This window comes from Trichoderma camerunense, assembly GCF_050948025.1.
Source record: "Trichoderma camerunense strain CBS 138272 chromosome Unknown V8C40scaffold_4, whole genome shotgun sequence".
In the NCBI taxonomy this organism is placed as follows: domain Eukaryota; kingdom Fungi; phylum Ascomycota; class Sordariomycetes; order Hypocreales; family Hypocreaceae; genus Trichoderma; species Trichoderma camerunense.
The window spans coordinates 1,843,663-1,861,729 of record NW_028145366.1 but is presented as its reverse complement, the minus strand read 5'-3'; the positions used below and the strand labels follow the sequence as shown (position 1 = coordinate 1,861,729).

The 18,067-nt window shown below is 49.8% G+C and overlaps 7 protein-coding genes across 7 annotated transcripts; 3 read left to right on the top strand and 4 right to left on the bottom strand.

Annotated features, from left to right (window-relative positions):
* Window positions 1-73: 73 nt before the first annotated feature.
* On the bottom strand, window positions 74-2,933 carry V8C40DRAFT_238021 (decapping enzyme complex catalytic subunit). Its single transcript, XM_083214358.1, has 2 exons — window positions 2,494-2,933; window positions 74-2,420 (listed from the first exon to the last, which is right to left on the bottom strand). Exons 1-2 carry the CDS (start codon window positions 2,522-2,524, stop codon window positions 478-480), a joined length of 1,974 nt encoding a protein of 657 aa, XP_083076526.1. The 5' UTR covers window positions 2,525-2,933; the 3' UTR covers window positions 74-477.
* Window positions 2,934-3,351: 418 nt separating this feature from the next.
* V8C40DRAFT_238020 (DUF4112 domain-containing protein) lies at window positions 3,352-5,319 on the top strand. The gene is made up of 3 exons (XM_083214357.1): window positions 3,352-3,869; window positions 3,960-4,174; window positions 4,251-5,319. The coding sequence occupies exons 1-3, from the start codon at window positions 3,795-3,797 to the stop codon at window positions 4,783-4,785; spliced, it is 825 nt and encodes a 274-aa protein (XP_083076525.1). The 5' UTR covers window positions 3,352-3,794; the 3' UTR covers window positions 4,786-5,319.
* Window positions 5,320-6,584: 1,265 nt separating this feature from the next.
* V8C40DRAFT_238017 (ribonucleotide-diphosphate reductase subunit RNR2) lies at window positions 6,585-8,654 on the top strand. The gene is made up of 3 exons (XM_083214356.1): window positions 6,585-6,727; window positions 6,819-7,088; window positions 7,203-8,654. The coding sequence occupies exons 1-3, from the start codon at window positions 6,698-6,700 to the stop codon at window positions 8,148-8,150; spliced, it is 1,248 nt and encodes a 415-aa protein (XP_083076524.1). The 5' UTR covers window positions 6,585-6,697; the 3' UTR covers window positions 8,151-8,654.
* V8C40DRAFT_238015 (signal recognition particle 9 kDa protein-domain-containing protein) lies at window positions 8,517-9,524 on the bottom strand. Its single transcript, XM_083214355.1, has 2 exons — window positions 9,316-9,524; window positions 8,517-9,202 (listed from the first exon to the last, which is right to left on the bottom strand). The coding sequence occupies exons 1-2, from the start codon at window positions 9,385-9,387 to the stop codon at window positions 8,822-8,824; spliced, it is 453 nt and encodes a 150-aa protein (XP_083076523.1). The 5' UTR covers window positions 9,388-9,524; the 3' UTR covers window positions 8,517-8,821.
* Window positions 9,525-9,658: 134 nt separating this feature from the next.
* Window positions 9,659-15,599, bottom strand: V8C40DRAFT_238014 (ankyrin repeat-containing domain protein). The gene is made up of 6 exons (XM_083214354.1): window positions 15,249-15,599; window positions 15,123-15,188; window positions 14,735-14,977; window positions 14,559-14,679; window positions 10,254-14,512; window positions 9,659-10,195 (listed from the first exon to the last, which is right to left on the bottom strand). Exons 3-6 carry the CDS (start codon window positions 14,906-14,908, stop codon window positions 9,839-9,841), a joined length of 4,911 nt encoding a protein of 1,636 aa, XP_083076522.1. The 5' UTR covers window positions 14,909-14,977; window positions 15,123-15,188; window positions 15,249-15,599; the 3' UTR covers window positions 9,659-9,838.
* V8C40DRAFT_164501 (uncharacterized protein) lies at window positions 14,893-15,992 on the bottom strand. The gene is made up of 5 exons (XM_083211519.1): window positions 15,968-15,992; window positions 15,667-15,897; window positions 15,379-15,589; window positions 15,123-15,308; window positions 14,893-14,977 (listed from the first exon to the last, which is right to left on the bottom strand). The coding sequence occupies exons 2-4, from the start codon at window positions 15,798-15,800 to the stop codon at window positions 15,225-15,227; spliced, it is 429 nt and encodes a 142-aa protein (XP_083076521.1). The 5' UTR covers window positions 15,801-15,897; window positions 15,968-15,992; the 3' UTR covers window positions 14,893-14,977; window positions 15,123-15,224.
* On the top strand, window positions 15,956-17,907 carry V8C40DRAFT_238009 (uncharacterized protein). The gene is made up of 2 exons (XM_083214353.1): window positions 15,956-16,658; window positions 16,718-17,907. The coding sequence occupies exons 1-2, from the start codon at window positions 16,538-16,540 to the stop codon at window positions 17,557-17,559; spliced, it is 963 nt and encodes a 320-aa protein (XP_083076520.1). The 5' UTR covers window positions 15,956-16,537; the 3' UTR covers window positions 17,560-17,907.
* The last annotated feature ends 160 nt before the right edge of the window (window positions 17,908-18,067 follow it).

Below are 18,067 nucleotides of genomic sequence, written 5' to 3'. Positions count from 1 at the left end.
GCGGCTGCTGCCAATAGGGAGGTCTAGCCTAGACATTCAAGGTTCATTTATATCACTGCTCTGTTTTACTGACTGTAAAGAAGCGTCAAGATAGATTAATAATTCAGTGACGCTTTCCACCAATAAGTTGTTTGCATTTCTATGCAAAGGGTGAAGACGCTATTTCTGTACACAAGCAATCTCAAGAGTAAACTCGAGAAGCTTAGGGCTTCAATATTGATATCCTCGCTGCGAATATTGATATCCTCGCTGCGCTGAGCTCCAAGACTACACAGACATGAGCCGTCCCTAAGTGGCCAAAACTCTCACAAGATTCCAACAAGCAGAGTACCAAAAAAGAGTATAAAGCCAATTCGCCTTGCTTCGCTGTCATTACCGTGACCCCCAATCAAAGAATGTACCCACCAACAGGTTCCTAGATTCCCCATGTCCCTTGCAAACAGAGTCTGCTCCATCTTTTGCATCACCTCATCGGTTCTAACGTGTAGTATCCTTTGTAATAGATTGCAAGTAGCCAAGCAAAAAGCTCTGGTCGGCCTGAGATATAGGCGTCATATTGCTATTGCGAGACGGCGGTGCATTACGATGTCCCGCTGGCCCTTGAGCAGCCCCCGATGCCAGGGACATGGATCCCGTACGAGGCATAGACATTCCACCCGCAGGTCCAGTCTGGCCGACAAGCTCAGGCGGGGCATTTGTCGCAGCTTTATTCGGGGTTCCAAAGAGAGAGAGTAGTTGCTTCTTTTGCTCCTGTGACACTTCAGGTCTGTGGTTGTAGTTGTTTGCTGCAGACGAAGAGCTCAAGGGGATCGGCAGAGTAGAAGGTGATGGCTGGACGACTTGTCCGGGACGGAGCTGCCCTGGTTGGCCGTAGGACCCGGCGTATGGAGCGAGATTGGCTTTGGGAGGCTCTGGGGGACTAATTTGTTGAGTCTGTTGGATGGTCTGTCCTCTTTGAAGGATTTGAAGCGGCTGCATAGGGTTGTTGGCCTTGACAGTGGAGCTAGTAGTATAAGTCTGCTGCTGTGTCGTAATGGAATATCCTGGATAAGCAGGGTGGTTTGGCGGTGTACCGCTAATATGGCCATCGTTCCTGTTTTGCAAAATACTCAATGCGACAGAATTCGGGTTTGGCGGTGCGACAAAGTTTGGAAGCTGCTGGTGAAAGGTGGGCAGACCCTGAGGCATGGCTTGAGGCATGGCTTGAGGCGCAGCTTGAGGTACGGCTTGAGGTATGGGTTGAGGCATAGCGTGGACATTTTGTTGTTGGTTCTGAGGCTGTCTTGCTGCCGGCATCAGCGTTGCCAGCAAATCTGGTAGCTGGGAGGCTCCCTGAGGTACATGTTGAGGAGGTGGCTGTGGCACGTGCTGAGGGGCGGAACTCGAGGACTGGAGAAGAGAAAGCAGAGCACTGCCTTTATCCTTTGGAGCGAGAGGGGGCTGCGTAGATTGGAATGCCGGCCGGGCTGCCTCAGCTACTGGAACCGGCGGTTGAGCCGATGGCTGTAAATTCAACAGACGCTGTAACTCCCTGGTGGCCCCATCAAGTGATTCAATGGCTGGCATGGGAGCTGGCACATTGGGAACCCACGCCTCATCCTCGGTGGGATCTTCTTCAATAGGATTGTGGTGGTGATAGGCAGGGTTGACCGGGATGCTTCCACTGAAGGACCTCTTCTCATCAATCTTTTTCTGGGAAATGATCCATTTCTTAAGAGGAACCAAAAAGGGCGCGACCATGTAGAACTTGTTGGCATTGGTCCCGGGACTAGAATCGTATTGATGGTTGTTGTTTTGGGGGCCCTTCTTTCTCAGAGTGGGTAGGTCGGACAGCTTATACCACTCAATCTTGCTGATTTCTTTTCTCGTTCGAGGCGCGAAAACCGTATCCATGGGGACATCTCGGAAGACGTAGAGTCGGAGATGCTGTTCTCTCATAGGGATTTCAATGTACTTCGGTTTCGCCTCGGTTGGCACCAGGCCTGCTTCTCGGAGATCCAGGCCGGTCTCTTCGTAGACTTCTCTGACCGCACAGTCCAAATCGTCTTCGTCCTTGTTGATTTTGCCACGTGGAAAACTCCAGCTAGCACCCTTCTTCCAGCCTTTGACGAGGACGACTGAATCCAGCTCATGATTGAGCATAATAGCGCCACGAACCGGCACACGAGTCTTATATTGCAAGAACTCTTCAAATGCCTTGATATGGTTCTCAACCGAAAAGGAGGCCAGCAGAGGGCAGTGTTGGAAGATTCGCAGGCAAAAGGTGCGCAATGTCATGGACGGGAGGGTCGGATCGAGGGGTCGGATGAAGTCTTCGTAGAACCATTGTGCCTCTTCAACTTGGAAGCACAGTCGGGCAACCGAAGACAGGTCCTCCTGCGGAAGATTGATGATGAACCGGACGCATAAGTCGTCCAGCCCTAGCAGAATAATAGGTCAGTGCCTTGTTCAGACTGGGATGGCAAGCGGGGGTGAAGGGGGCTTGCAGCATACAGTCTTCCAGCTGCATCTGTTTCTGAGCCATGTTTGTCTCTCGTTATTGTTGAGTGTTTTCAGCTCAGCCCCATGCCCTGATTAATAATATAACGCTTGTTCATACGGTCTTCACGACTTTGCCAGACTCAGGACGCTTCGAACATGTGACAGGATAATGGGCATGGTCAATCGTTCCGAGGTTGAGCAGCTGAGGATTGGATCGCGACGCGCGCTTCAGCCACCAGCGATGAGAGCGAAGTCCGGCCTATCGTCGAGTTGGAGAGCGGAGATTTGCCGGTACAATGGCTGTGCTGTGCTGGCAGCGATTCGAAGGATATGCCGAGATGGAGTTTGCCGACCCGAGAGATGGTGAAGCTATCAGATGCTACGAGATAGGTGAAGGTTGTTGCCCGCTTGGCCGTTGCAGCCGTACAAATCAGGTCAGTGTTGGCGGGAGGGCTCAGCAAGGTTCGCACTGTCTCCGCTGTGGGAATCTGGTAGAGTTTATCAGGGCGCCACACTAGCCACACAGTGTAGATACCGAGTATGCAGACTGATAGCTTCAGCCACGGCAGCCCAACGGCATCGCCACAGCGTGGCTTGCATGGTTTTCATCGGCGTGGCGGTGCAGCGCTCAACCGCACATTCTGGATCTTTGGCGCCAGATCTGCCGTGGCAAAACGTCAGAGGCAGCCAGCTACTATCGGCCGCTAGAGATTCCCCTGTAACCAGACCACGTTTGGCGGGCGCTGGAGCACCTCCGGCGACGTCTCATTGGCTGATACAGCGCCGATTCAGCACCGTTCCAGCGGCCTCAAAGCCGGCTCCAGTGATCCACGTCAAGCACAACGGCTGAATTACATCATGAGTTTTGTTGAGCAACCAGCCAAAACAGGTTATCAGGGTCGGGCCATGTGAGCGACGCCATTCCATTCACTGCTCATCTGGCCCTCGCTTTTAAGCACGGGATATAAAACCAACACTGGCCTTTTGTTTTTTCCCTTTTTTCTTTTTTTACTCTTGTCCCTTGCAAAGTGCAGCCGCCTGTCCTTTGATTGCCTTGTCTCACATTGTCGGCCTTTGTTTGGTTGGCTATCAGCGCCCGAGCTCTAAAAACAACTTGCCGCCCAACGGCGGTTTCTGAAACAAACGACAGCAAGCGCCTCTCCAATCGACCTGGTCGCCAGCTTTCGACTTTCGACAAGGCTTTGTTTGCTTTGAAAAGAAGCATAAATATCCAATCCCTCAGCTTTTTCCTAGAGCCTAACAACCTTCATCTCTTCTTTATTCACACCCTCTCATAAAACAACACCGCCGCCATGACGAGCATATTGGCAAAGCAGATCAGCAAGAGAATTCTGGGAGAGTCGGTCAAAAACAAGTTTGGCAAAGAGGTAAGATGCAACATCACCTGATTATGCGTGCTGATTTTTCATTTTTATTTTTACGACTTGATCACGAAATACTGACCAGTTTTTCTCTAGGATCCCTACTTTGAGCAAGTCCCCGCTACCAGACTCGACGGGAGGCCTACGGGCAAGGTCAAGAAGCGCAAGAAGGCTCTGCCGCCCGGCATCTCAGAACACGATGGCCAGGTCCTGACAAAGGTCAAGAGGCGAGCCTATCGTCTGGACATGAGCCTGTTCAACTTTCTCGGAATTCGATTTGGCTGGAGCAGCGTCATCGGTTTGATCCCTGCGTAAGTGATGCACCCCACCACTCACCCTAGACTTGTGCAGATCAATTGGATTTTGTGGCTAACATCATCATTACAGCGCTGGCGATGCACTCGATGCCTTTATGGCCTTTATGGTGTACAGAACGTGTTGCCAAGTAGAGGGCGGCCTTCCATCCTCAGTCCGACTCCAGATGCTGTTCAACATTATTCTCGATTTTGCTGTCGGACTGGTCCCGTTCATTGGAGATTTGGCTGATGCCGTCTTCCGCGCCAACACTCGCAACGCAGCATTGTTAGAGGAGCATCTGCGTCAAAAGGGCAAAAAGGAACTACGGAAAAGCGGACAGCCCATCCCGCCCGTTGACCCTAGCAGTGCCGAAGAGTACGACAGGATTCAGCGGGAAGACCCCCCGGAGTATCAGTCGGATCCTCCGTCTCGCCGACCCTCTCCGGCCCGGCCTGAAGCCCAGGAGCCGGTTGCCCCACGAGTGCCAGATCGGGTTCACGACAGTCGCGGATTCTTTGGCCGCAGCCAGAATCGCCCGCGCGACGTTGAAATGGGCCAGATTTACTCAGAGACGCAGTATAACGAATCACGACGGACTGGAAAGCACTCAGGCCGGCGACACTGAGGCTCTCTTTAGACCTTTGTACGGTTGTTTGTTAGTTTAAGCGGGGAGCGCGTATATCGCTGGATCGGTTGTCAGAACGTCCGCTACGAGTTTTCTTTGTTTGTTTCTTTTTGTTGGTTGCATCTCCTTTGTCTAGCAATGGGAGTTTTCCGCATGTCTGGGACGTGTTTCTTTGTACAATTATGAAGCTGTGAAGCTCTGGGAGTGGATCTCATGCATTTCGATAGCCCCATTGATGGGAAAAGACCAAAAACGGGTTGAGGAGGGGCATTCATTAATAATGGTAATTGCGCGAAGACTTTTGCAACGCGTCGCTTTGAGGATTTTAAAAGGGCTGGAATGAATGGATTGGGAATACAATTGCTTGATACCATAGTGTGCTTTACCTATCAATCTGCTTTACTAGACTAAGACTCGCCTTGTTCGCATTGCAAAGCATTAGTTAGATATCAAGTCTAGGTAGATGGAAACAAATATATATAGTATAGTATATGCAGCATAATGCAGCTCAAGTGCATCAGATTGGTAAAGGACCCGACTGTTTCAGACAAGAGACAACAGGGACTGCATACCTACTAAGGTAGTCATGCTTGACTAAGAGCAGCACGAGTTGTTGCGGTGAAGACGGAGACAGCGTTCCTCTCCTTTGTATGTACCTGCATGACTTGTACTCGTACATGGACATGGACATCTTATGGCTTCATGTCACGCTGATTAACGACGTGCTGCCACGTTGAGTAAGACAACATGAAGACTGGGGCAGGGGTTCTTCTGTGGCTTGAGATGCATGCAAATCGCCTTGCAGAAGCCCTAGCTGCATATTGTACCTACGCACTAATACTGTAGCGAGAGACAGGGCACCCTGCAGAGTCGGCTTGTCGGTACTCGTATGTACTCGAAAATAATGCAATGCCTGGATTACTCGTATCTCCGCCGAGCGAGGCTCGCTATTTTGCAATTGGTTTTGTAATTCTCAGTCACAAGTTCATAAGACTGTGTCTAGAGTGGTTGCTAGTACCAAGTAAGCAAGCCTGAGCGTGAAACTCAAAAGTCATGACGCCCGTATGGAGATTTCTCGCGTTCCAGAGCTCAGACCTGCGGCCCCACGCTCTGGAGCTTCTCGCTCGGAGTTGCTGGAACAGAGACACAGTTGGGTCTCGTCCAAACGACTCATCCATGCTTGCTTGCACTTGTGCCCCGTTTGTGATTCTCTGTGAAGCTATGTGTTCTATCATACGACTGTCTAGTGGTAGAAAATACCAGCATCTTGTATGCATGTTATACGCTGCTGCATTGTACGAGAGAGCTCCGGCGAAAACAAAAAATCACAGCCTATCCGTCGCCCCACTGACACGAGATCCAAAGGTGTTTGTTTTTGCTGATTCAAGATTGATAAACAGGGAGCAGAGAGGGTCTCTCGCATCGTCATTTGCTCAAGCCATCCAGGCCATTGAAAGCCAGCCAGGATCATGGAGTCATCAAGGTAGCGCAATACCTTGACGCGACCAAGCTGCTTCACGCGTCTGCCAGCGCCGCCGCACTCTGCGCAGTGGCTGGTGCACCACAGCTGTGCACCCCACCATGGCGATGAGCAGCCCTGGCGAGTACCTGCTCGGTACCTGTTGACCAGCTGCCATCCCTGCAGGCCTTGCCCGATTCAGGCCGCCCAGACCCGCTGTAGCGACCCGCTGGAAACACGTCTTGAACGCGTCGCGCCGCACGTGACAGCGCTGCTCTGCTCGTTACAAAAACCTCTGGCGCCACCCGCGATGCTGGAATTGTCTTCTCTGTCAAACCACCGCGTCTGCACAGCATCCCAGAGCAATTAATTTCGCTTTTGATTTCTTCATTTCACTTTACGCGCTCTGCCCTGCTGTCTTGTCTTGCCTCGCTTCGTCCACCACCATAACCAATGGCCACCGAACTCACCCCCTCCAAGCAGGTGAGTACATCCAGTTTCACCCGGCGCCGTGATCTAGATAGAGCACGGCATCTACAAGATCTAAAACACATGCTAACAGCTTTCTCAATAGGCTGCCTCTGCCATTGACTCGTTCAAGATTGAGTCCCCCGTCAAGAAGATCAACTTCGACGCTGCCAACAAGGAGAACCAGCCTCTCGACGAGTCCGCTCTCGAGACCCTTGCCCAGCAGATGGACGACAACCACAAGCCCACCGAGGCCCTCAAGAAGGAGGAGGCCAAGCCCACCGTGGCTCCTACAATTAAGCCTGAGGAGATTGACGAGCCCATCCTGCAAGAGAACCCTCAGCGCTTCGTCTTGTTCCCCATCAAGTACCATGAGGTATGTGGGCAATCACCCCTCCCCTGTCTCGCGCCGACGCGTAAAGTGGCACCCCCACTATACCACAGGGAAGCGAAAATGGAATCACCAATTGGCTAACAATTTGTCAATCAGATCTGGCAAATGTACAAGAAGGCCGAGGCCTCCTTCTGGACCGCCGAAGAGATTGATCTGTCCAAGGATCTGCACGACTGGAACAACCGCCTGAACGATGACGAGAAGTACTTCATCTCTCACATCCTGGCCTTCTTTGCCGCCTCTGATGGCATTGTCAACGAGAACCTGGTCGAGCGCTTCAGTGGCGAGGTCCAGATCCCCGAGGCTCGATGCTTCTACGGCTTCCAGATCATGATGGAGAACATCCACTCCGAGACCTACTCCCTCCTCATCGACACCTATATCAAGGAGAACAGCCAGCGCAGCTACCTCTTCAACGCCATTGAGACCATTCCTTGCATTCGCAAGAAGGCCGACTGGGCCATCAAGTGGATCCAGGACAAGAACTCTTCCTTTGCCCAGCGCCTGGTTGCCTTTGCCGCCGTCGAGGGTATCTTCTTCAGCGGTGCCTTTGCCTCCATCTTCTGGCTCAAGAAGCGAGGTCTCATGCCTGGTCTGACCTTTTCCAACGAGCTCATCTCTCGTGACGAGGGTCTGCACACCGACTTTGCCTGCCTACTGCACTCTCACCTCAAGAACCGTGCCAGCAAGGAGGTGATCCGTGACATCATCACTGATGCTGTCCGAATTGAGCAGGAGTTCTTGACCGAGGCTCTCCCCTGCGCCCTGCTTGGCATGAACTCCAACCTGATGAAGCAGTACATCGAGTTTGTCGCCGACCGTCTGCTTGTTGCTCTTGGCAACGAGAAGATCTACAAGTCTGCCAACCCCTTTGACTTCATGGAGAACATTTCTCTCGGTGGCAAGACCAACTTCTTCGAGAAGCGCGTCGCCGACTACCAGAAGGCTGGTGTCATGAACAGCACCAAGAAGGTTGTCGAGGAGGCCGGCGCTGAGTCCAAAGACGCCAACGGCGGTGACTTCTCCTTTGACGATGACTTTTAAATCATGGTCGTCATGTCTCAATTCCCCCCTCTTTTTTATTCTCTCGCATTTTCTCTCTCATCTCTTCACTTTTCTTGCTTCACAATTGGAAGCTTGTATATTTGCAAAAAGAGCCATCCGCGGGTTGGATCGGCGAAGATGGCGTTGAAACTGGGGGCCTATTCTAGGGTCTCCCGCTATATTGGTTCAGAGGTTCACACAAACACTGCGGGAGTTTAGGTTATGCACTTGGGTTTTGTCTTATGAATGCGATGTGTTCTTCCCACAGGGGATGATAATTGCGGAATGCGTTGGATCATGATACACTGCATGGGGTACGTAGTTATGGAATAAATAGTCCAGCAAATAGATCTGGATGAACGATTACTCAGAGTTTGCCCACTGCTTGTGATGTGCACATTGTATGGAGTTTGTAATATTCCGTAGTTCTGGCATATAGATGGGTATGTAGTCTGGCATAGAAGGCTGGGTGAATGAAGACTTGGAGCCTGCTCATGTCTTGAGAGGTGCATATACATTTTCCATTTCTAGATTCTTGCTTTTGCGCCTTTGATATCCACAGCTTGTGTATTCCACACGCAAATTGCAGAGTAGGTATAATCTGTGTCCGCATTCATGCCCACCATATCAAACCAAAAGCTATCCATTGTCTATTCAATCCCGCTTGATATTCATTTCTTGCCCTTCTTCTTCTTCTTCCCACCCCCACCACCTCCAGCCGCAGGCTGCTGCTGCGTCGGCGTCTGCTCTCCCTGGGGTGTCTCGACCGCATCAGCATCCTGCATAGTCTCCTCAGGAACGTCCTGCACGCCGGCCTGCGCCCTGCCTAGACGTCCCATGGCGGCGTACATGAGGCGCGTGACCTCTGCGGCCTTTGTGGTGCGGTACTTTAGGGCGACGCCGCTGACGGGGTCGTAGGTCTTGAGGACGAGGCTGCCGCGGGGGGGTTTCGGGTCCGAGGGGGAGGAGGATTCGTCGGCGGAGGTAGAGCTGGGGTCTGCTGCTTTGCGGGGTTTGACGGGCTTGATGGAGTATTTTGCGGTGACGCGGGTCTGTTTTCCAGGGGAGATATTGTTAGCTGAGGCTTTGTGGAGTGTGCATTGAGGGTGTAGCTGGGGGTGAGGGAAGATTGGAGGCAGAGGAAGAGGAAGAGAGGGAAACTTGCCTGGGAGGGCCGAGCCTCAAGGAGAGCGACGGAGAGGTCGAGCCATTCTTGGCTCGTTTTAAAGTATGGCATTGGGCGTTATGATTGGCTTGACTCCATGTATGTGTGCGCTTGTATCGTGTATGTTTCGAGAGGGAGAGAGAGGGGAGTGAGGCTGTGGTTGTGATGCGATTTGATGGGGGAGTTTGGAGGCGAGGCTGTGGTTTGTGATAAAGAATGGCCATATGATATTGGATTGATGGATTTGGTGTTATTAGGTAGTGGCTGGTACTGTGGCGTTGGGAATTTTTGGTGGGGTAGCGGGGCTGAAGGTACAAAGGTACAAGACAAAAGTGGCATGCCGCTCGATTGCCTCTTCCGGCCAGTGAGACGAATACGGCGTGTAAGTGAATCTATATACCTACATGTACGAAATACCCTACAAAGAAGGTAAAAGTTGAGAATCATTGGTACAGAATTGTAGTAGAGCCTCAACAAAAGAGTACCTGCATTGGATATAGCTGAAATGCCCTATAGAATAACTTCATGGAGGAGGAGTAAGTACATCATCCTCCGCCACCTCCAACTCATCCAAGTCATCCAAACTCCCAAGACCCAAGTCATCCGTCTCATCGTCTTCATTCTTCTGCAACTCCCCATCATCAGATCGTTCCGCATCTTTTCCTCTCGAGTCCTCTTGATTCCCATTTTCAGGGTCAGGTGTCTCTTCAGCTGGAAGGTCTTCAAATTCTTGTTCGTAATCTTTCCGAAACGCAAAAGAATGTTGTTTGTCGTCATCAAAACTAATATCATTGTGATAAAAGTCTATTCTTCCGTAGCATTTCTTGCAGGTATCAAAGTCGGGACATGTCTGGCACTGGTATGAATGACCAAAAATTGTCTATCGAGGTTCCTGTCAGCATTGATGTGTCAAATTGGGTTGCTTTGAGTGTACTCACATTTAGACATATGTCGCAATACGCTGTTTTTGACTTATATCTTTTACTCGGCTTATTGGCGTCGCTGCTTTTCCTCTCTGTATCGTTCGTCAAGCTGTCATCCAGGCTGGTATCCAACATGTCGATGACCTCGCTGGCAACGGCAGCGCCACAGAGCCTGGCCATCTGCACTGGAGTAAACGTCTCGACATTTTTGCCCGTTCCCATGGTAAATTTGACTGAACAATCGGCTCCTTGATCAATGAGATACTTCACAGTTTTGATATAATCACGGGGCTCAGACTCCGAGTCAGGGCCGAGGCGTACGGTAACAGGGCGTACGGCCCAGCAAAGCGGCGTCCAGCCATCAATATCAGCTTGATTGATGTACTCCCTTCTCTTTTCTGGTGAGGAACCCAGAAGCTCCAAGATTGCTTCAATCGTCTTCACATTACCGAACTGGGCAGCCCAGTGTAGAGCATTCTTGCCGGCGCGGTCGCATACCAAAATGTCTCCCTTGTGGACAAGGGCTATTGCCTCGAAATTCTTGACACCGTTCGCAGCAGCATAGTGGATCGGGAGACGACCCAGAGGATCAGGATCTTGCGCAGAAGCCCCTTTATCGAGAAGAAGGTTGATGGTACTGGCGAAGCCTGCAAAAGAGGCTGCACAAATGGCATTGTAGATGTTGCATCCTCCCACGGCGTTGACATCAGCTCCATTGGCGATCAACTCGGTAATAATTCCATCCATCTCGTCCTTTTTAGTATCGTAGAGTTCCTTCCAGGGTATGCAGGCAGATTTGATCGCCGTGCTGTTGTAGGATAGCTCCTTGACCGATATGTTCGCATCAGCCCCGTGGGCAAGGAGTTTGGTTACCATTTCACGGTTCAGCGAGCGACATGACACCATCAGCGCGGTCCCTTTGGTTTTTCCTGTAGCGTCTATTACAAGATCTGGCTGGGCAAGGAGCAGGTCAGTGACATGGGCCTTGAGCCCGCGTCTCGCAACAAGTGATAGGACTGTCCAGCCCCATTGATCTTCCGCATTGACATCGGCTCCAGCTTTGACGAGTAGCTCAATGCAGTCTTCGTTATCCTCTCCACAAGCGTACAAAAGAGGCGTTCTGCCGTAATTGTTGCGCTTCTCCAGATCAATGCTCTTGCGATACTCCAGGATTATTTTGGCGAGCTCTTCGTCCCAGGCCATGGCAAAGTGCAGGGGAGTGCTTCCAGTATCCGGATGAACGTCACCAAGATTTGCACCACCATCTGCCAAGATCCGCAGAATCTGGGGGTCTGCTGTACTCCAGGTTGAAATCATAATTGCATTCCAGCCGCCGTTGCCGCGGTGGTACATGTTCGCCTTTCTCTCAACCAAGAGCCTCACAACGTCCGTCTTCTTCCAGTCAACCGCGATATTGAGGACAGTGTGATTGTTGTAATTTGGCTGCTCCATGTCAATACCGGCGTCTAGAAGCATTCGCATGATTTCGACGTCCTCTATTGCAATTTCGACAAGCGGCTGTCCGCTTGTGGTCAAGTTGTTCAGCTGCGGCTTCCAGTTCAGCAGCTCGCGGACTACCTCTACACGCAGATTTTTAATGGCATACCAGAGGGCGCTGCGGCCAAGATTGTCTGTGGCATTGACATCTGCCTCATGCTCTAGAAGCCATGTCACCAGAGACAATTCTCCCGCCTCTGCGGCGTAGAGGAGCGGCGTCATCATCTCCCCATCGGTTGCATTGATCCGAACGGGGGGTGAGTTTTTGACGAGAACTTCGAAGATAGCAAGCTTATCCTTGACTGATACCGATGATCTTACCAATTCTATAGGCAATGGCGGATTTAGCAGTTCGTGATTGGGATCTGCGCCGTGATCGAGGAGGAGGCGAACCATGTCCGCACTCGCTGCCTTGATAGCTGCAAACCAGAGTGGAGTGTCCAGATTGTTTGGTCCGCAAATGTTGGGATCTGCTTTGTTTTCGAGTAGAATCTCCACTGTCTTAAGATGGTTCCCCTCTACTGCAACGACAAGAGGAGCCCATCTATAGTTCGGTCTCTCCCCTAATCCTGAGTTTGGATCGGCTCCAAGATCTAATAGCATCTTTGTCATGGCCCAGCCACCCTCGAGGGCCGCGAAATAGAGTGGTGTTTCCGGTTCCTGACTCTCCAAAAGCGAGGCATCTCTGGCTATCATAAGCTTGACGCCATGCATACTACCATTGGAAGTAGCAGTCTGTATCGGCTTGTATTTGTTCAGTCTCTTTACATGGAGATTAGCCCCATGCTCTATCAGTACGTCTATTATTTGATCGTGGCATAGACGGGAGGCCATGTAGAGCGGAGATGGAAAGAACTCGGGACCTCCATCTGTTGGGTCTAGGTCCATGCCATCGTTCACGAGCAACGTAACTAATCGGACCATGTTAAGATATACTGCTCTCCAAAGGAACCACGACGGCCAGGGGATTTTTGAGCTATGCTTTGAAGCGGCAATATGCTCGTAGTCTTGATCTTGTTTTTTGGATGCGGAAATCAGCTCCTCTGCAATAGACACCGCGACATCCTCATTTGCCTCTCTAATCGCCTTAGATAGAGAGTCTAAATCTGGTGATTTCGGTGAGATATTCTTCTCGCGGCTACCAGTTGTAGATGAAAGCATCTCTTTGAGAATGGTAACGGCTTCCGGTTTCAGATCTCCCAGTGCAAGAAGGGTTTCACATGGCGAACTTAACGCTCCAGATTCAGGACGGGAGAATGGATTGCTCATAGCCCAGTATGCTTTCGACCATGTCGCTAATTTGCCGTCGCTAGCCATCAATTCATCTTTGACACTCTTTAAGACGACAGGATTCTCGGATAGATGGTAAGGGAGAGCCTGAATAGCGTAGAATATAATGTCTTGTCCATCCGAGGTAAGCGGCGGCGTAGGGGCTTCACCAGAAGACTCAACTCGAGACTGATACTCTTTGTTAATGGATTCTAGCCGTTGCTGAATATCGGGTGCTTTCAAGTAATTGAGTAAAAATGTCGTGATGGTGTCAGGTGATGTTGATTCTGTCCAAATGCTGCTCAACTCATTCTGTAGGTAATCCCGTAATTCTTCCTTGATACCGACCTGCCCGCTGATAGACTCTGTGATGCCGCGAAGCCATAGTCGAATTTGTGATAGAAAGTCTTCTAGCTCCATAGAAGAAGGTGCTTGGAAACTCTGAGCTTCTCCACGTTTGTAGTGGTACAGCATCATCGCCAGTTCATGGTAGCTTAGGAGTCGCTGCCCCTGGAAGAGCCATTTCAAAATCCAGCTTAGGCCCTCCTGATCAGCAACGTTCCGTAGGGCTTTTCTTAAAACATCAGCCGGTGTAGAAGCTAAGGTAACGGCGCGGAGGTGAGAAGAGAACTCGTGCAATGCCTTTGTCGAGAGCTCTTGGGGCCAGTTCGTAATTTCCCCTATCAGTTTTAGAATCATGTCTCGTTTTTCTTTCTTCATAGGCTTCAGCTCTTCAAGCTTCGGCCTAATTTCAGTCTCGCCATGCCCACCGGGACACAAGGTAGAGACCAGGTCATCCGGGTAATCATCCTCAGCATCCTTATTATCCGGGAGGATCCATGTATCGATTGGGATATCTGCCCAATGGCGTAGTTCATCATGAAGATCGAGGGATTTCCCGCATGTAACCACTACCTTGAATCGCGTTTCGCTCTTGGTCGCAAAGGCGCTCAACGCAGCCCAGAATGCATCTCGACTATGTTTGTCACATTCATCGATATTCTGGAGTAGAAGAACCAAATGGAAGCCCATAAACTCCCGAGAAAATATTGCGAAAAGCTTGAAGAGATCCGTCTCCGTCCATGCGTGTTGAAGCACCAACTGATCTTTTATGGCTCCAGGCAATGGGTCGCCTTTCGCAATTGCAATACCAGAAAGATATGAAACCAAGAGCAAGCTGATCATGTCCTTCATTGAACAGCGCGTTGGGTCACGGCCAGAGAAAACAAATGAGATGGGTAAAAATACTACCCCTTCCTTCCGACTCTTTCTCTGTTTGCGCCTCCAGTCGAGGAATACCTGCTCAGCAGCTTCCGTTACCGCGTTATGGTCGTCGCCAGAGACATATAGTATACGCGCACCGGCAGATGCCATCCATGTTTCGTGTTCGGCGCTCTTAAACACCGGGTGTGATTCATCAAGAAATGTTGACGACAAGGGACGATGTGCCGAAGTTACCGCCAAAAGGGATTGCTGAAAGGGTATCCAAGACTCGTGAGGGAGCCAGGCTTGGTATGTCAGTCAAACGGCCACGAATATGAGAATTTTGCTCACATTTGATGTTAGAACAAACTATGTCGCGCAAATCCGGAAACGGCTCTTTGTCTTTCTGCTTTTGTTCTCGAATTACTATCTCGTTTGGCACCCCCATTGTCGCGGTGCCGTGATCAAATATCTGCACAAAATATGAGTAAAAGCTTTTCCGTCATAACGCCAGATGTATACTTTACATATGATATCTTGTCCTCTTGCCCTTCCACATTTGCATAAAGACTGATAACCTGGCTTCGAAGCGTGATTTTGGAAGCGATGAAAGCTTCAGTAATTTCCACTGTGCACTTTGTAAGACTATTGATTGATTCAGGTGCCAAAGCTCGTTCCCATGAAGTGTTCTTTCGAGACATGAGGAAGTCGAATACTTTGGAATAGAGCAATTGGGAGTCATTTGCTCTTTGGAAGCTGCCTGCAAATATCTACTCGCATTCGCTTGTCAGCATTTGTAGCATTGTATTAATTAAGGGGGTAATTGATAGGGAAAAGGTGACAGAAAGGTTTGTTTAAAAAAAGAAAAAAAAAAAAAAAAGACCGTAGACTGCGAAAGAGAAAATCGACACGTACAAACTGAGCAGCGCTCTTAAAAATTCCTGGGAATTCTTGCTCATTTGCGCCAGCAATAGAAATAGCCTATATCACAATCAGCGCTTCTAACAGATGATCAGCTCAGGATACCATACGCATCCATACCTTTTTGACAATTAAATCTCCCAAATCGTAGGAAACAAACACCAACGCTCTTCTTGATGTCTGCTCTCTGTATTAGCTCTGTTGTGCAAATGAGATCCGATCATCCCAAGGCAGAGGCATGTAACCAGACCTGTTCATCTCTCTGCTGGAAAAATATGAGACTTTGCAGCAATTTTCGCGCAAGGCCATCAATAGACTGGCCCGTGAATTCGCCAGCTAGTAAACTCTCTATATGGTACATGAAAACAAATTCTCTTCGTCTGGAAGCCACTGACTCTAGAAGAAGAGTATCGAGCTTCATCCGTTCATCCGCTTGACCAACCGGCATGACATGGACAACGCTGCGAACATCTAGTTTCAGTCAATCCTAATCGAATAATAGCACCGAGAGAATTGTAGCATCCATGCTAAGGCTTACTCGATATCTGGAGACTTGTCTGTGTCAGACTCCTGTTGTGTAGAATCCTTAATAGTCATTAAGGTGAGGCCATCTAGATGGTAGCCTTCCCAAAACTCGATGGGAGATGGCTGATCATCTTCACTGGTCTCCATGATGGCGGACAAGTGATGCGGTCGGCGTGATTGTGTGCAGACCAGGTCAACCGCCGCGATGATTGATATCGATCATATGGAGTCGTAAGAGGCAGGTCTATTAAAAGTACATATATCTTGAGAAGTGTCGCCCGGTGAAGGATCAGCACGGTCCAGGATTTACTCACTGGAGCTTCACAACTGCTCTAACTGTTCTCTACCATCTGTGTATGTAGCGTGCTTCTTCAACAAGCTGCGGGGTTTCGTCCACTCATCGCGGCAATATATTCCCCTCGTTGCCTCCCCGGTATATACTCGTGCCGGCTCAGTCTCTCTATGGTGCGACATTCAGCTCCTTTGGTGCCTTGGCCTCTGTTTTTTCACTATGGGGTGACACCATTACACAGCTTCGCCTCACTATGCAGCCCAGAATACAGCGACAGGGATCTGTGCGAATCCAAGCTGCAGAATAAGCGGCGCTTCAACCCGCTTCCGACAAGTCACAAAATCCTTCGGACGAACCTGCGAGCTTGGGTTTAGCACCAATATTGGCAACCGGTAGTGCATGTTTGGCTGCCGATGTGCGTCGTATCCTCATACTGTGCTGTCACTTGAGCAGCCAGATGTCAAGCTCTTGATCATTGACTCATTCGACCAATATCCTCATCTAAGCTAAATAAGTCACTCCTTCAAAAGGTGTACTTTATTCCCATCGAAACTCACACGTTAATTAATACACCACAAAATTCCTGTGCAACATGAACGAAAGTGAGATTTGGTTGAGTGACGGAGACGGGGGAGACTTTGACGAAGACGATGAAGAAACCTCGGATCCGACATTTTTCAGTCTCGGGCTTACATACCAAGGCCAGGAGGGAGGTAAGATTATTTACTTCAGTCTTGACGAAAATCGATAATAACTGCTTGTACGTTAACAGGCTTCCATGTCCGCAATCGCCCAGGACAAAAGCAGAGGAAAGCAGTTTCAGCGTTTCGTGGCGGCTCAAAGAGAAGACCTGCTTTCACCGTCAGTTGCAATGCGAAAGCCATCATCCACGGCGAAATGGGACCCTCTTCGGATAAACATGCTACTCTTCTTGTTTACGAGTTCAAGTTCAATTCATATAAAGGGTCTCGCATCAAAGAAGCGGACGTCTTATTCGAGTTCAACGCCATGAAAGGTAAGGCCGGCGGACCATCGGTTCACCGAGTTGCTCCTTATGGGCTCCATAAGATGGAAGAAACAAGCCAATCTGAATCTTCAAAACATGGAGTAGAACTCACAGTCGGTCCAAACATTCCGGCGATCGATTCAGGTTTGACACTCTATGGCGAAGCGGGCGTGGAGAAAGTTACAAAGCATCATACCGTGGTGAGTGGCGATAACCCCCAGTCAGACGATTGGGGGAATTACTTCCAGGCGCGCTTTTTTCTGTCTGAGAACAAGTCACAAGCCAGCGGCATCCCTTCCAAGCTTCGTGCTTGCATTCTGCTGGAGCGAGACGATGACGAAGACTTCACGTGTGTTCCCTACCTGAAAGTAACACCGAACTTTACGACTATGGTGACCTCTTTGTTCTCTTCCAGAGAGCCCGACGACCCAATCATATTTAGCGTCGCCGAGCCTCCTCTCAATGAATTAGATACAGGAGTTGATATTGATGTCGATAACCTGGGAGCAACTGACTTGGACCAGTTGTGGGACTGCACTACATACACTGAGTACGGGCAATCTATCAAGCGATCTGGGCCGGAGAATGCTGAGCGTACTCAAGAATAGGACAGTGGAGAAAGCAATCGAATAACAAGGACAATGATGACTAGCGCTGTCTCTATTATTGCCAGCTTTAAGATTCCTTGATGTTGTTCAACTTGTCATAGTTACTCATACCACCAAGAGTGAGTAAATGTTCTTGACACTGTATTATGGTGGGATGTATTCAGCCCCCAGCAGTTCTGCCGGGATCACTGCAGCAGGGTGTTAATAACATGTAATTAATCCCTGTTATATCACGCAGCCCTCTCCTGTCAGCCAATCTATCAGCCTCAAGTTTATTAATCCCCGCTTTCAAGCACCTAAATAAATCACAAGCACCGGCTGGAAAGACACCAAGCTCAACTCAGGATAGAATACTAGGCAGCTGCCGTCTCTTGTGTCCCCCAATAGTTTTCTCAATGTCGAATATTCCTCTTGAGCATAATACGTCTAATCTTTTAATCTCTTGGGGTCTATTTTAGTCTAGTCCGTCGTCTTTTAGGGTACCTTTCAATTGGGGGGAGTTTTGTCT

Coding starts and splice junctions, on each gene's coding strand:
- V8C40DRAFT_238021 (XM_083214358.1), bottom strand. CDS start 2,524: ATGGCTCAGAAACAGATGCAGCTGGAAGACT. Junction 2,421..2,493: donor ACAGATGCAGCTGGAAGACT/GTATGCTGCAAG, acceptor TTATTCTGCTAG/GGCTGGACGACTTATGCGTC.
- V8C40DRAFT_238020 (XM_083214357.1), top strand. CDS start 3,795: ATGACGAGCATATTGGCAAAGCAGATCAGCAAGAGAATTCTGGGAGAG. Junction 3,870..3,959: donor AAAACAAGTTTGGCAAAGAG/GTAAGATGCAAC, acceptor GTTTTTCTCTAG/GATCCCTACTTTGAGCAAGT. Junction 4,175..4,250: donor GTCATCGGTTTGATCCCTGC/GTAAGTGATGCA, acceptor TCATCATTACAG/CGCTGGCGATGCACTCGATG.
- V8C40DRAFT_238017 (XM_083214356.1), top strand. CDS start 6,698: ATGGCCACCGAACTCACCCCCTCCAAGCAG. Junction 6,728..6,818: donor AACTCACCCCCTCCAAGCAG/GTGAGTACATCC, acceptor CTTTCTCAATAG/GCTGCCTCTGCCATTGACTC. Junction 7,089..7,202: donor TCCCCATCAAGTACCATGAG/GTATGTGGGCAA, acceptor TTTGTCAATCAG/ATCTGGCAAATGTACAAGAA.
- V8C40DRAFT_238015 (XM_083214355.1), bottom strand. CDS start 9,387: ATGCCATACTTTAAAACGAGCCAAGAATGGCTCGACCTCTCCGTCGCT. Junction 9,203..9,315: donor TTGAGGCTCGGCCCTCCCAG/GCAAGTTTCCCT, acceptor CCTGGAAAACAG/ACCCGCGTCACCGCAAAATA.
- V8C40DRAFT_238014 (XM_083214354.1), bottom strand. CDS start 14,908: ATGTCTCGAAAGAACACTTCATGGGAACGAGCTTTGGCACCTGAATCA. Junction 14,680..14,734: donor AAGAGGACAAGATATCATAT/GTAAAGTATACA, acceptor TATTTTGTGCAG/ATATTTGATCACGGCACCGC. Junction 14,513..14,558: donor AGTTTGTTCTAACATCAAAT/GTGAGCAAAATT, acceptor TGACATACCAAG/CCTGGCTCCCTCACGAGTCT.
- V8C40DRAFT_164501 (XM_083211519.1), bottom strand. CDS start 15,800: ATGGAGACCAGTGAAGATGATCAGCCATCTCCCATCGAGTTTTGGGAA. Junction 15,590..15,666: donor GACAAGTCTCCAGATATCGA/GTAAGCCTTAGC, acceptor AGATGTTCGCAG/CGTTGTCCATGTCATGCCGG. Junction 15,309..15,378: donor TCCAGCAGAGAGATGAACAG/GTCTGGTTACAT, acceptor TACAGAGAGCAG/ACATCAAGAAGAGCGTTGGT.
- V8C40DRAFT_238009 (XM_083214353.1), top strand. CDS start 16,538: ATGAACGAAAGTGAGATTTGGTTGAGTGACGGAGACGGGGGAGACTTT. Junction 16,659..16,717: donor ATACCAAGGCCAGGAGGGAG/GTAAGATTATTT, acceptor GTACGTTAACAG/GCTTCCATGTCCGCAATCGC.